At 36.4% G+C, this 16,566-nt stretch overlaps 1 protein-coding gene and 1 non-coding gene across 2 annotated transcripts; one reads left to right on the top strand and one right to left on the bottom strand.

The window, feature by feature from the left end:
• Positions 1 to 2,303: 2,303 nt before the first annotated feature.
• On the bottom strand, positions 2,304 to 12,730 carry Snx16 (sorting nexin 16). Its single transcript, XM_073090626.1, has 2 exons — positions 12,452 to 12,730; positions 2,304 to 3,409 (listed from the first exon to the last, which is right to left on the bottom strand). Exon 2 carries the CDS (start codon positions 3,384 to 3,386, stop codon positions 2,538 to 2,540), a length of 849 nt encoding a protein of 282 aa, XP_072946727.1. The 5' UTR covers positions 3,387 to 3,409; positions 12,452 to 12,730; the 3' UTR covers positions 2,304 to 2,537.
• A 1,773-nt stretch (positions 12,731 to 14,503) lies between these two features.
• On the top strand, positions 14,504 to 14,575 carry TRNAE-UUC (transfer RNA glutamic acid (anticodon UUC)). The gene has a single exon. It is a non-coding gene; the product is annotated as a tRNA-Glu (tRNA).
• The last annotated feature ends 1,991 nt before the right edge of the window (positions 14,576 to 16,566 follow it).

The following is a 16,566-nucleotide window of genomic DNA, read 5'->3' on the forward strand; positions in this document are numbered from 1 at the left end:
AGGAAGGTTGCTTAAAGATAAACATGGGCAGTGTAACTATTATATGAGACTGTATGACTTTAATACAATAAAAATATAGTCCGACAAGGCCTATATAAATTTAGGAATTTGGAACGCGCTTGCAGTCCACCTGATAGTAAGCAGTTACTGCCAGTCATGCACATCTGTAACCGACTCCATATAAAACAAAGTATCTACTAGAAGCTGATCATAGGTGGTTCACAGGAACTAAGAACGTCGCATCAAAAGTAAGTGCGCCGTATTTTCTCTTCGCAGCTTGTGTATAAACACGATGTTGAGAAAACTGCAATAGCGTGATTCAGAATGTGGCGCCATCTATTGATGAGTTATAAAAAGTCACCACAATATTAAAACACAATTTTAAGATAGATATTATTAGATCTAAAAAAGTATGAAAGTTGGCAAAACAACCCATAATATTAAAGAGAATTAATTCAAACCTTGTCGACTATACATATTATTTGTACCCAATATAATACTGTTTTTAGTAATAGATATGGTTTTACCCTTTCTGAAGTAAAACTTGCACAAAGGGTAGGACCACCCCTGATCACACTTTAAAGTTAAAAGTATACAATGAAAAATGCGTTCTACACTTCTATATGCCTATATATCAAAATGCTAATGAAAAATGCTTAAATCAAAATATTAAAAAAAATGCCGTACACAGTATCCGGTTAATGTATAAAACTTTGTACAATTGTTATATACAATCTTAATATCACTTCAAATTTGTACACATCGTACTTCATGTTGAAGTTCTTTTACAATTAAACGATAAAAAGTAAAGATGCTTCAGTCACAAAATATATAACGGTAAGTATCCACTGCCGGCCGTAGACATCTGTTATCAACCACAGATAGAATTAGATATTTCTATCTGAGGTCGACCACAGATGCGCTTCTACCCCTGAGGACTGGCTGAAACGCCTCGGATAAGTATGTCTTTTACATCACTTCAAACCAGAACACAGCAATGCTTAACACTGCTGTTACAACAGAAATAGGTGTGGTTGTGGCGTCGAAATCACACAAATCTCGCGACTTGGACTCGCACTCTGAGAGTTCCGTACCACATATTTTTCATTTTTATTTTATTTTTAGTATTTGTTATCATAACAGCCATAGAAGTGATTGCCTTGTAAAAATTTAAACTGTCTACCTACTACAGTTCAAGAAAGATAAACCGAAAACCGAAAGAAACCGAAAAATAGCGAAGCCCCATTTTCAAAAGATTTTTATTTTTTATATTTGTAGTTATAGCGGCCACCATTTTATTCTATGAACATTTCAAGTGTCTATCTATTACGGTTCCAGAGATAGAGCCTTGTTATAGACAGACAGCGGAGGCTCGTAATAGGGTTCCGTTTTTACCCTTTGGTTACCCTAAAAACTGGTTATTTTAGACTGAAGCAGCTTAGCTCTTGTACCCTTCAATTACACCTAATAACTATTATTTTATATATTATACTATTATTTTATAAATATACACGTAAAATGCAACAGTAAATGGTAATTATAAATTTTTAATCTAAATGCAATGAAAATGAAATCGGTGTTACTGTTTTAACCGTATTCTTAAATAAAATTAACATGTAAAATTCCGCGCCAAACTGCTAGTCCGCTCCGAATATAGAAACAAGTCGCGTCGCAATAGCAATTTGTAGATATCAGCGGGACTGTAACAGCGCGGCCCCCCGACACCCCCCGCTGCTCTCGCCCGCGGGGACATAGCGCAGTTAGCGTAACCGCACGTTGCCAAAGCATAGAGTATATGCTAACTAATCCTGCGCACAACAACTTCAGAGCGGACTAGAAGTTTGGCGAGGACTATACCTATGTATCATTGGACGAATGTTGGATCAAATAATCACTATTTCATACTAACTTTTCAAGCTACAACCAACATACGGGTATATTTGATCAAATGTTTGTTATTCCATCAAATTTTGAATATTAAAGGTATATGCATGCAATAACAAGACCCATGCTCTGCATTAGCGTATGCATGCATTATATTTCATACGTTTTCTACTCAAAGGATTGTAAAATTACCTAATGTGTTTTAATAATGGTTACAATTATTTTTTTGAACATTTCACTTAAGATTAACATGTAAAGCTGTTTATAAAACATTTGGACCACTTTTGAACAATTCTCTGTTAAATTTATTGCATATTATTTGCAACATAAGCAAACATGGTTCATTAAAATCCAATCCGTTTCTTGCTTTCCATCTCGCTCTAACATTCTAAAGAACAAGTGAAATGTAGATAGTAGATATGCCGTCTTTGTTGCACTTTTAATGAACCAAGTAATATTAATTTATATTACTGTATAATTTAAAAAAAAACTTTAGTGTCATAAATATAATGACAATTATATAACAATTACATTCAACAGAGAAAATATTGGTCGTTTAAAGTGTAAATCTATACTTACCATTACATAACTTTTTATACTAATTTCATAAAATGGGTGTCGTAAATCTGTCCTAATCATTACACTATACTATTTCAAATATTATTTGTACTACATGTAGGGCAGCTCTTAACTTGCCCCTCCAACTGAGTGACGCGTTTCTGTAAATGCATTATCGTGGCATCCTTTTGTTTTAGTTGCATTTTTAGCGTTGTAATCGAGTCTTCGAGGGCTCCGTAGACCGCTTGGACCTCTGGTTGATAGCTGAAGACCTGTGGGGGTTCGTCTAGGCAGAAAAACTCTCTCACTATCGCGTGGTTAGGTAGCTTACTCAGTATAGCGTTGACGAAGACTTGTAAGCCTCGCACTCTGTCTTCTAAGAAAGCTGGTTCGAAATTATCCCTGAACCAACGCTTCCCCGGCAGCGGTAGTATCAAATTTGGCTGCTCAGACTTTATCCTATTATACAACCTCACAAAATCTGTATACCTCCTAAAGACCAACCAAGACTGGTCTCGCTTATCATCCTCCACCTTCAGCTTGTATATCGTGAACCGTGCTCTTTCCTCCATGACCTCATACCCGACTATAGGTATTTGCAACGACTCAAACTTCTTAATCTCGTTACTGTGTAGGCTTATATCTACCGTACTTATACTATTTTGATGTAAATTGAAGTCCCTTGAACGGTAAGCATCTGTTATATTCCCCATAGATTTATAATGGTTCCGTTGTTGTATATTCCTATTTCTCGTGTCTATCTCATTGTCTGACACAGCTGTTTCCGCGTACCTCGTTTTATAGAAGTTGTTGAATTGTCCAATAGTGTCGCTCGGTGGTTCTTCGCTGGATGTGGAGGATATCTCGTTGTTCATGCTGTCTCGCTCCCTCCTGTTCTCTAAGGGTATCTCGCGTTTCGTTTCCATCTTGCGTACGGCGGCCATTTTGTTGTACTGTCACATGTGAACTGTGAAAGACAGGAAATATTGTTTAATTTTATTACATGAAAGGATGAAAGTATCACATTAAACATAATACAAAACTAATGAAAAATTTCACTTTTATTTTATTGTCTGCCCCAGGCAGAACTTTTTGGATGGCGATAACACTTCAGAATTTTTTTTTTCGTCACTTGATTCCCGGCAAATAAAACGCTCTTGGCGCCTAAATCGCACTCTACTCCACTACCGCTAACTTAATAAAGGTCTAATAAAAAAATCATAGACAAAACAAGTATAATATTAGCTCTATCCTGCCCATTTGGCATAACGTCTCAGATTTTTTTTTTAATGTAAGAGTAGCATACGAGCATGCAGTCCACCAGATGGTAAGTGGCTACTGCCGCCCATGGACATCCGTAAACAACTCCAACAAAGATAAGATATTCCTACCTGAGGTCAGCCACAGATGCGCCGCTACCCCTGAGGACTAAATTGGAACGCCTCGGAAAAGTCTGTCTCCCTTCAAACCGGAACACAGCAGCGCCTAACACTGCTGTTATTAGGTAGAAATAGGTGTGGCGGTGGTGCCGCCGGAGTCGAACTACAAAGGGTTCTACCATCTTCAAAATTAGTGACCCACCAAAGTTCCGACTTCAGCCAAGAAAGGAGTTTAAGCCGCCGTTTCTATTTAAAATAGATAAAGATTCGCGAAGGCGCGGAACATTTCGGGAGCACTAGAACACTTATGCGGGTGACTGGTACATTTCGTGAATGTTTCGAATGTGACCTTTGATGTGATGTCGTTACATTAGCACCATTTAATGACACACGATGGCATTTTAAACTGTTTTGCAAGTGCTTAATATCATAATGATGTTATAATCCGGTGTAATTAACGTAAATTGTATATGACCGTAAATAGAATGGTATTGTACATAAGATATAGGTAGTACGAGTATATTTTTGTAGGCTAACTTAGCCATCTTATTAAAAACTAGCTTTTGCCCGCGGCTTCGCCCACGTTAAAAAGAAAATAATATAACATACTAACATGTATAAAACTGAAAATACGTCCCTTCAACTTTGCTAAAGATCATCACTTGACCAAATGCATCGATTTTAATCGATATTAGTAAGGATTGAATTGATTTTTTTGGTCCAAAATATCGATTCTCCGATTAATCGATCTCAGATCGCCATCGCTAGTTCCCGTAGGATTTCCGGGATAGAAACTATCCTATGTCCTTTCTCGGGTCTCAGACTATCTTTGTATAAAATTCCATTAAAATCGGTTCAGTGGTTTAGGCCTGAAGAAGTGACAACCAGACAGACAGACAGACAGACAGAGTTACTTTCGGATTTATAATATTAAGTAAGGATTTAACGTCACACCTGTACCTATTGTATAAATTCTACGGTGTGGCGTATGCTGCCGGTAAAATTTAAAAATATAGCCACTTACAAAGGTAGGTACAGTTTACTCTAGCTTAGGTTATTTAGTTTTCATATAGCACGCACGCTTCGCATTTGCGAAGATGGTAGAACCTTTTGTGGTTCGACTCCGGCACCACCGCCACACCTATTTCTGTTATAACAGTAGTGTTAAGCGCTGCTGTGTTCTGGTTTGAAGGGTGTTAAGGAGACATAGAAGCTTTCCAACTTAGTCCTCAAGTATATCAACGTATTTGCGGTCGAGTTCAGGAAATAATCTTCTCCGGGATTGATTACAGATGCCCATGAGCGGCAGTATCCACTTACCAGGTGGACTGCAGGCTTGTCACTACTCCTATATTATAAACATAGATAAGTATAGATATCTCACCGCATTGTAATTGAAGGAAGCCATTAAATGACTTAAACAAATGAAATTTCTGTCAGCCGTTTAATGGCTGTCATGGTGTAATTTACGCGGAACAATGCCGACATGCGCAGTTAAGACACGAAATCGAAGAAAAAGTGCGAGGAAATATCGTTTCATTCGTAAATGATCTATGATTTTTCAAGCACGAAAATAGATGACAGTGAGAATTGTCAAAAGGTTACATTTTCTTGTTAGGAGCGAGTGATCTTTACTAATCTATATCTATGATTATAAAGAAGACCTTTTCGCTTCATCGTGTGTGCTGTTTCAATATTATTTTAATGAAACAGAACCAGCAAACGAGCAAGCGGTCGGCAGTCCATCCGACATTAAGTGGCCACTCCCACTCATGGACATTTGTAATCAACTACAAATAGGATTGCAGTCCTACCTACAGATTTTCGTTACAGATTCGTCAGTATTCATGAAGACTATGTTTGACTTTTTTATGTAAACCACCTTCAAGTAGTTAGGGATTCGTGTTTACGCTGAGGGTCTGGACTTGGAAACCCAGATAAGTTTGATTTTTCTATATTATTAGAAATGAATTATTACTTTCTTTAAAGGTGAAGGGAAGCATTGCGAGAAAATGGCACGCTTGACGTTTCTGTACAAAGTTCTCAAAGAGTGTGAAGTCTACCAATACGCACTTGGGCAGCGCGGTGGAGTATGCCCTAGTCATTCTCATTCTGAAAGGAGACCGGTCCTCAAGAGTGGGGCAGAGGTATACGTTACCTCACTTTTTTATAACATAGGAGTAGCATACGAGCATGCACTCCGCCTGATGTTAAGCTACTGCTGTAGGGACACCTTCAGTCAACCCCAGATTCGATAAGATTCCTAAGTCGGTTACAAACGCGCCGTTACCCCCGAGGACTAAGCTGGAACACCTTTGAAAAGTATGTCTCCCTTACCACACCCTTCAAACCAGAACACAGCAGTGCTTAACACTGCTATTATAATAGAAATAGCAGGCGTATGAACAGCGGGTTGGAACCCCAAGAACTATTTTTTTATAATATTGAAGTTTGTTGTCGAAGTTGTCCGTTTGGGACATGCAGTCCAACTGGTACGTGGCTACTGTCGCCAATGGACAACTGTAATCAACCCCAGATTGGATTGTATTCCTTCCCGAGGTCGGCAACAGATGCGCCCCTACCCTTGAAGACTAAGCTGGAACGACTCTGAAAAGTATGACTCCGATACCCTTGAAACCAGAACACAGCAGCGCTTTTAATACTACACTGCTATTATAACAGAAATAGGTGTGGCGATGGTGCCGCCGGAGTCGAACTAGAGTGTTCTACGAAACGATGTGTTCCTTCACCGCCCAAGCAAGCGAATTAGTAAATTCTTCAATCTCGAGTAATTCTATATCGAGCCAGTCAAGGTCAGGTCAATTAAACGTTCCAATTTAGCCCGCACCTAATGGAGTGGCTGACCTAGATTTAATTACCGAGAATGTATCAAATTACTCCAATCGTAAATTGGTTACAGTAAGATTAATTACGGTTAGTTATGTTTTAGAAACGTTAAATGCGCAGGGTCGATTAATTTTAAGTGTTTATCGAGGGGGAAACCATGAAATGGTATAGTTCCCGCCAAACTGCTAGTCCGCTCTGAAGTTGTTGTGAGCAGGTGTAGTCGTACAATTTGCTATGGCGACGCGATTCATTTCTATATTCAGAGCGGACTAGCAATTTTACGCGGACTATACTGTGGGAGCAACACATTATGTGAAATTAACGTATCGTATTTATCAGGTCGTAAATCTTCAGTTGTGGTCAATGGTTTTTCCTCTATTCCCTTCCAAGTGGGCTCGGGCGTGCCCCAAGGGTCTCATCTGGGTCCACTCCTTTTTAATGTATTTATTGACGATGTTGGCGATTGCTTCCTAAACGCTAATTACTATTTATTCGCTGACGATTTAAAACTCTTCAGAACCGTTAATAATTGCGCTGACGCAATCCTACTGCAACAAGACTTAAATCGCCTTCATACATGGTGTGATAACAACGGTATGAATTTAAATGCTTCAAAGTGCTTCACAATACGATTCTCCAGAAAGAATACTAATAATGATAAAAACTACAATTACAAAATTAATAATCATAACTTAACACAGGTTGACCATATCAAAGATTTAGGCGTATGGGTGGACAAAAAGTTAAGATTTCATCATCATATAGACAAAATCTGTTCTAATGGATTCAAGAATCTCGGCTTTGTTCTTCGTAATGGCAAGGACTTCTATCGTAAGACTAAAATATTGTTATTTAATTTAATTGTTCGTAGTGGCTTGGAATATTGTAGTATCGCATGGAATCCTTTTTATGACGTTTTCAACAAAAGAATTGAGAGGATCCAGAAAAGATTTTTATGGCATCTGACTTACTCGTGCAACCTAAGTAAAAATATAACTTCATATAATGAAAGGCTTACATACTTTAGGATAAATTCATTATTCGATCGAAGACGGATGTTGGACATAGCATTTTTATACAAGCTCGCAAATGGTTTTCTGGATTGCCCAAACTTATTGAGTCTTTTAAATTTTTCAATTCCTAGAAGAATACCGAGATTTTCAACATTTAAACTTTTTTCTGAAAATTCCCATAAAACAAATCTCGGACAGCATGCGCCTATTAACAGAATCATTAAAGAATACAATACTGTCTCCAGGACCTCAAATTTTGACATCTTCTCTACTAATCTTAAGAAGATCAAGTGTACTACATTGCATTACGATTGTGACACTTCATTGTAACTGTATAGACATTATTGTGCTTCTTCAATTCAATTTTATGTTTCTTTTTTTTTCCATTAACTTGCTTGTAGTCTACACCTATAATTATAGTGGCATTAAGCTAGCCCCTTATGTGTTTTGTTGTACCTTAACTGTGTAAATGTTCATTATGTTGGTGTTCAATAAATAAATAAATAAATAAAATAAATAAATAAATTGTTACTGCACTAAACCCCCCCGGTGGCCGTCCTTGGCGCTGAGTAAATGACTCCAGGATCTCCAAAGGAACGCAACCGGAGTTCTCTTAACGCGGAGCCCGACGTCCGCTCAGATGAGCATATCGCTCGCTACACCGTCTGATAAGTACGACGGTATGGGACACATACCGCCGTCCTTCCCGGGGTCCTACTCGCCGCCGCAACCCCGAAATCCCCCTTTTAGTGGCCTCTTACGACAGGCAGGGGATACTGTAGCCCGTGGCAGACTAAGGTCGTCGGAGGCCCGGGCGGAAAGTTGAATGGAGGCAGTGTAAAAAGTTCGCCTGTGATTCGGTGATTTTTTTCACTGACTGATACACATTTCAAAGATTGTTTGGTTCTGACGACCTTTTATTAACAACTGTATTTGGAGGTCTCCCTAGATTCGGGGGCCCCTTCCGCCCCCAATTGAGCCGTAGCCCTAATCTAGTCCGGGGCCTACAGGGACAGTGGAAATCAGCCTATAAGATAATTTTAAGGTATTTTATGCATCTGCATATACAGTTATTATATCAAAAATATTATATCAGTTTCGGATTTGGTTATGATATGGAATTATTTCGGATTATTCAATAGTTTCAGTTACGGATATTGTATTGTGAGTTTGTTTGTACGCTTCATCACGCTTTCACAGCTTAATTCCCAAACCTGTCATCATGAAATTTCGTATAGTCTGCTTAAAACTGCTAGTCCTAGCTGCGGACTAGCAGTTTGGCGCGGCGCATGTTGTCGGGGATCCAGAAGAGGACATAGGGTACCTTTTATGCCAAAAAAGTACCGATCCTGAGGGATAAATAAAAATCTCTGATTGCAAGCCGCTGGTAAAAAACAAAAAAGTACAGATCCTGAGGGATAAATAAAAATCTCTGACTGCAAAAAACAAAAAAAGTACTGATCCTGAGGGATAAATAAAAATCTCTGACTGCAAAAAACAAAAAAGTACTGATCCTGAGGGATAAATAAAAATCTCTGACTGCAAAAAACAAAAAAGTACTGATCCTGAGGGATAAATAAAAATCTCTGACTGCAAAAAAACAAAAAAAGTACTGATCCTGAGGGATAAATAAAAATCTCTGACTGCAAAAAACAAAAAAAGTACTGATCCTGAGGGATAAATAAAAATCTCTGACTGCAAAAAACAAAAAAAGTACTGATCCTGAGGGATAAATAAAAATCTCTGACTGCAAAAAAACAATAAAAGTACTGATCCTGAGGGATAAATAAAAATCTCTGACTGCAAAAAACAAAAAAAGTACTGATCCTGAGGGATAAATAAAAATCTCTGACTGCAAAAAACAAAAAAAGTACTGATCCTGAGGGATAAATAAAAATCTCTGACTGCAAAAAAACAATAAAAGTACTGATCCTGAGGGATAAATAAAAATCTCTGACTGCAAAAAACAAAAAAAGTACTGATCCTGAGGGATAAATAAAAATCTCTGACAGCAAGCCGCTGGTTAAAAGTAGTATGAAATACATAAATAGCATGTATAACAGCTAACATAACAATAAACTGAATAACATTTACAACATGTTTTGTGTGACACATTAACATACGGTCGAGCCAAGGTTGTATGTAAATTAATATTAATTCACTTTTCGATAACAAAAATATTCTTTAAACCAGTCATAAAACTGTACGAGTTGCTTCAAAAACATCTTTATATCCTAACTAATATTATAAATGTGAATGTGAGTTTGCTTGCTTGCACTTCCACGCTTTCTATAGTCTGATTAATAATTAGATGTCCATAATGTAAACAAAGAAATGTCATTGGCAAAGTACGACAGGTTTTGTAAGCTAAAACAATTTTACAAGAATTCTGTAATTATTAAGTTAAGATTAAAACTACTTCGCAACAATCCGCTACAAATATGTATGATGATGATGCTCCGTTTTGGAGCCAAACACGTGTCGGTGGTGGTATGTATGGTGGTGTATATTTTTAATTTTTGCATCTGCATGCATCCTTTCAGGGAGGGAGGGTGGTACATACTGCATGGTTTAAAATATATACCATCATATATATTTGCGGATTGTTTCGAAGTAGTTTTAATGTTAACTTAAGCATGGATTTCTGCAAAGTAACGCCTGATACAATTAACTATCTAATTATGTTATTATGAATTAGACTATATATAGCAGATTGTCATTAATTTTGAATGCCAGAAAAGGACATAAGGTAACTTTAATTCCGAAAAAAGTACCATCCTCAAGGTATAGATAAAAAAGTCTGACTGCAAGCAAAGTCATTGGTAAAAGCTAGAATATTAATCCTGTTAAGAGGAATTTAAACTTTTAAGAAAACCAAAATCGTCATTTTAAAAATCTTGTTTTGGCGGCAATTGATTACTTAAATGATGAGTCATCAATGATGATCTGTAATGTCCTCTAGAGGTCAACGATAACCTGCATAGGGTCTGTACAAAAAAAGTATTGGGATTTGAAGAATTAAGGGCTCGTACACAAAACTGCGATGCGACGCGATGCGAATTCGCAACGCGACACGAATTGCTGCGAAGCGATTTCGTGCGACAAGGTGTCTCCCAGGGTGACCATTCCTTTGACGACCGTCAACCGTATTGAACTTATTATGAAAAGTAAGTCGTGACATGGATCGTAAAAAGAAGTGTGCACTTTTGTTTTTGCTTAGGAGATACAGGAAAGAGTAACAAAGAAGATTTTGAGTTCATCCATTTATCATTTATTTTATATTTAGTTTCCCAAAGAACAGGGTGCTCCTCAATCAGTAATATAAAAAAGTCAACGTCCTACATTGTAATTTTTTTAAATTAAAGTTTACGTCTTCCCACCCAACAAATACAGATCTGTCCGTCTTCCCCACACGCCGTCTCAGGACGAACTAAAAATGGCGTCAACAAGTGTGACGAAACATCGCAGGATTGTGCCTTGCGAATTAATTCACAAGTTCTTGCAATGCGTCGATGGAGCTTGGAGATTTTTATGATTCGACGTCGCATCACAGTTTTCTGTACGAGCCCTATGCCATAGTCCATCCAGTCCATATTAGAGGACTGCACATAACTTTGAGAACTTTTCTTGCTCTTTAAAGATCTCGGGTATGCAGATTTCTTTACAATGTTTTCCTTCACCATTATTCTTTTTTAATTATTTATTTATTATAGCAAGTGATAATTTATTTCTAAATACACACATAACTTTGAAAATTCAACATGCCTGGGATTTAAACCTCTGACCCCTCAATCCAAAGCTTCAGTTTCAACTAGGCTGCCAGTGCTTAAAAGTTTTAACATTTTATAAATAACTAGCTGACCCGGCAATCGTGTTGCCATATAAATAAAAAAATATTAAGGGTGAACAACCCTTATCACTTAGGGGTATGAAAAATAGATAGTAGCCGATTCTGAGACCTACTGAATATGCATATAAAATTTGGTGAAAATCTGTAAAGCCGTTTCGGAGGAGTATGGTAACTAACATTGTGACACGAGAATTTTATATATAAGATGTAATGATGGGACGTAGCATTGCCACATCTTTTCTAGAGTAAAGAATAAGTGTTTTGTTGCAACGATGAGGATGCTGCTGACTTATAAATGAGGCAGCCATCTTAGTTCGGGACTGGCAACATTTATTTAATTACTTATAAGTTTTTGTAGATGGAAAAAGTAATAAACAGACAATATTATAGAAATATCGTACAAAGGACCGCTTATTTCACAATGAAATCTCTTCCAGCAGCCCTGAGATTGGATTTCTCATACAACAACAAATTCAATGAATGTATGATTGGGTTCTGGTAGGACCTGATCTGTATGGAGATGGATACCAGTATCTATACAGCAGTGACTATCGTGTGACTGTATACTCATTTGACAGTTCAATCATATTAAAATATTACTGTAAATCAACAATTTAGTATGCATTTTGTTTATACACTCACCATGTATATACTTCTTATCAATCAACTTTAATTTTAGATCTAACTCACATGTCTTTTGTTTTTTTTTCACAGTTACAAAAAAAGCATAGAAATTAGAAAGTTGGTCTTATTTTTATCACATATTTTTCCATTACTTTACATATTATCTTGCGTCTAATCTGGAACAACTTTAAAAGAAACAGCTTAATCATTCTCACCTTGAAAACTTGCGCGTAATAGGGAAAAACGCGGTAAAATGTAAACTCTATCAGAATTTAAAATTGGAATCTCTCACTTACTTTTTTATGTTTTGCGAACAATTTCGAAACGTTCCAAATTTGAACTGATTTCACGACCAGTGTACCATATCAATCACTTTGGGTCACTAAACCATTGTTAAGTACAACAATAGCAGTACATTCTAACAATTCACAATATATTATTCACGTCAAGCACCATTTAGCATATTATTATTGTAAATTAATCTGTTTATTACGACGTTCACTGCACAATATTGGATGTAAATACAAAATATGATACGAAATTAACAAATAAAACACGTCTTCTAGTAAAGCGAGTTGACATTGACAATTTAATGTCAAGACTCAAGACGTCATGGTCAGGAAAGTCAGTTTTTCGTATTCTTTCTTGCCAATAATGTTAACAAATATTTTAATGTTTTTTTACATTGTTTATAAAATATTGGTTGAATTGAACACCAAAATATTTATATTATACTGATAGAAACAAGTATATAAAAGCTATACAGCATATAAAAATAAAATGGCACAATCACCATGGATAAAAAAAAAATATAATGAGAATGGAACGTTATTATTTTTAGATGTTGCTAATATCATAGAGGCAAAGACTAAAATAATATATGGGATCATAGAGGACAAAGTGGTATTTAAATATAATAGATCGACAAACTTTTCGGCGCGTGTGGCGATTTTCGGAAACAGTCATTTATTGCCATGTTTATGATTCAAAAGCTAGACCTCATGTTATTTGTCAATAAAATTGATAAGAGTTGTAATAATATGGTCACTAGAATGGCTTTTTCAGTAAAGATATAGTAAATATTGAAAGATATAACCACCCGTGTACAGGCACACAAAAGTTTGTCGGACAATATAATTCGACAAAAAATTTGATTATTACGAACTGAAAATTTTAACAACCAAGTTTTTCAACATTTACCATATTATTACAACTCTCTGTTAATAAGATTAAAATTAACATTTTATTGACAAAGACAAGATCGTTATCGTATATATAACTATAACTTTTTACTTAGGCAAATTGAAAAATCGCTCATAAAACTGGCAACAAAAGACTGTTTCGGAAAACTAACGGGTATAGAGAGCAGACTCTACGTAATTTTTGTCATAGATAAAGCGCCCCTAGTGGCCTGCCCCAGAACTACTCATAGGTTTTATATACATACCTATTATACAGGGTTACTGGAAATCCGATACATTCCCTTGGAGGGGTAAAAGTAGAGCTCATTTGCAACAGGTTTTGTCATTAAGTACCCTAGCCGATAGTGATTTGTTTTTGAGTTTTTTTTTCTAAGTACTGATTTCAGGCAAAAAATAAAATGCTCCTAAGTGAATGTCCTATTTTGATCCTATTCTTGTGCATAATCTTATACCTAACATCGCAACACATTATTAAAATGACAATACGCTGTAGTAGTACTCTTAAACTTTACGTTATGGAGGTCAATTTGCTAGAGTTCAATAAAAAAATCCTTTTTATTTCCACTTCAGAGTGAATTCGGATAAAAAAGATGTATGGAATGTGTCGTGCAAATTATTAAAATAATAGCCCTATTTCACTAGCTATCCAAAATGCTACGAAATATTACGGTAATTTTTTGAAATAAAAAAGTTAAACAAATATTCAGAACATCAGTAATTTGTGGATTCGCAAACTGCACTAGAGTCTTACTGTTCGGCACCGGTAAAGCACATCTTAGTTAACACTTTAAACTGTGTTATTGTTGTGATTGTCAATGTAGATAAAAGTTTTATACCATTTTGGCAAGCTACGTCAGTAGGATAATATATCTATGGTTAACTGTTATTCCATCGCCATTTTAATTTGAAGCTTCCGGGGCGATTCGGTACGTGGCGCTAGTATCTGCCGAAAAAGACATTTTGTTATTCAAAAGTCATTATGGATTATACCTCCATAGTTGCGAAGCTACAAAATATTGTACGGCATGGTATTACAAAGCAATTCTTGTTCATGTTGTTTAAGAAATAGTCAAATATTTTTATTTCATTGTACAAAATTGATTGAGACAGTTATAACAATACATGTTTTTGAGCTCTCATCTCATATCCCGTATGGTCTAGTGGCTAGGATACCTGGCTTTCACCCAGGAGGCTCGGGTTCGATTCCCGGTACGGGAATTATAAGGAAATCGATTTGTTTTGTTTTGATTAAAACTTTCTGTTTTGTAGAATTTTATAAATCGAATGCTTTTGTAATTCTCAGATATAAAAAGTGATTATTCTGAGGTTTTTAATGATCATTACTTTTGAAAAGGAAAATCTTTCGTATTTAATCTGTGCCATAATCAGAATAAGACAAGGTTTTTAAACTCACATTTTATTATTCTAAATGAATTAGCTAATTTCATAATTTTTAGTTTCCCTTTTGACAAGCTCGTGATAGTATTATTTATTTTTTATATTAAAATCTCGTAGTCATGTTAAGGTTGAATTCTATAAAAGATAAATTCGGTATATGTAAATGTATTTTATTATTGCTAGATAAGATTCCGGCGGCACCACCGTCACACCTATTTCTGTTATAACAGCAGTGTTAAGCGCTACTGTTCTGGTTTGTAGGGTATCGGAGTCATACTTTTCAGTCGTTCTAGCTTAGTCATCAGGGGTAGCGGCGCATGTGTTGCCGACCTCAGGTAGGAATATATTCCTATCTGGGGTTGATTACAGTTGTCCATGGGCGACAGTAGACACTTACCAGACTGCATGTCCGTTTGTTCAATATTATAAAAAAAAACTAGTTCTTGTGCTTCCAACCCGCTGCTCATACGCCCATGCTCGCTCGCATAAAATAAAACAGATTAGTTAATATAAAAATCTTTTATTAGCAAAAATTTGTTAATATATAATTATATAATATCTATTAATAATACTTATCTCATTACTCCTATATCATTAAGAACTAACTTTATACTGCTATAGTCCGCGCCAAATTGCTAGTCCGTCCTGAAGTAGTTGCGAGCAGGTGTAGTCATACAATTTGCTATGGTGACGCGATTCATTTCTATATTCAGAGCGGATTAGCAGTTTTACGCGGACTATACCTTTATGTAACATTTCACACTTTTACTATAATATAAGTGCAAATACCATTAGAATCTGTCGTGTTGCCTTCAACTCTCTCTCAACCCGACATCGACACTACCGCCATCTAGCGGGTACGGTGATCACACGAGAGTCATTGCATTGGATAGTTTGGCACTAGCGTTTATGTATAGACCGCGCCAAACTTCTAGTCCGCTCTGAAGTTGTTGCGCGCAGGTTTAATAATAATAATAATAATAATATGCTTTATTGTACCCATAAAAGAAATATACACAAGGAAAATTATAATTTTAAAAATACAATAGGCGACCTTATCGCTAATCAGCGATCTCTTCCAGGCAACCTACAGGGTGCGGAGTTAAAGTAACAAGAAATAGAATAAGAGGTAGGGTGCAAATAACAGTTGTAAGGAATAAAATACAAATTTTGGAACAAATTAATAAAAGACATACGTATTAAAAGAAAGGAGCTAGATTTAACAGAGTTGTGACAGATAAAACAAACAAAGAAATAAAATTACACATAGCAAGAGCATATGGGAGAGAAACGAAACAGAGATAGAGTTAGAGCTGACTATAATGACATTTTACTAGATTTTTGAAGGAGCATAGGGATTGAGCATTGCGAATAGATACAGGAAGAGAGTTCCATAGACGGATAGCTGAAACTGTGAAGGATTTCTTATAGTAGGATGTTGAGTGGAATGGAGTAAGGAGAGCATGGTTTTCGGTGGAGCGAAGGGATCGGTCATGGGACAGATGGAGAAACTGAAATCGCTGCTTGAGGTATGGAGGAGAAGTCGGATTAAATAGTACACAATATAGAAGAGATAAAATGTGAGCATTACGGCGAAGGCGAATTGGGAGCCACTTGAGCTTAGCACGATATTCTGAAACATGATCATATTTACGTAAACCAAATATGAACCGTATACATAAATTTTGAAGACGCTCAAGCTTATTTAGTTGCTCCTCAGTAATGTCAGGATAGCACACATCGGCATAGTCAAGTATAGGTAAAAGTAGTGACTGCGCAAGCGTAATTTTAGTGGGAATAGGTAACACATT

Source organism: Epargyreus clarus, unplaced genomic scaffold (genome assembly GCF_041222505.1).
Source record: "Epargyreus clarus isolate Ecla_fem2 unplaced genomic scaffold, WU_Ecla_fem_2.2 ptg000033l, whole genome shotgun sequence".
Lineage (NCBI taxonomy): Eukaryota > Metazoa > Arthropoda > Insecta > Lepidoptera > Hesperiidae > Epargyreus > Epargyreus clarus.

Coding starts and splice junctions, on each gene's coding strand:
- Snx16 (XM_073090626.1), bottom strand. CDS start 3,386: ATGGCCGCCGTACGCAAGATGGAAACGAAACGCGAGATACCCTTAGAG.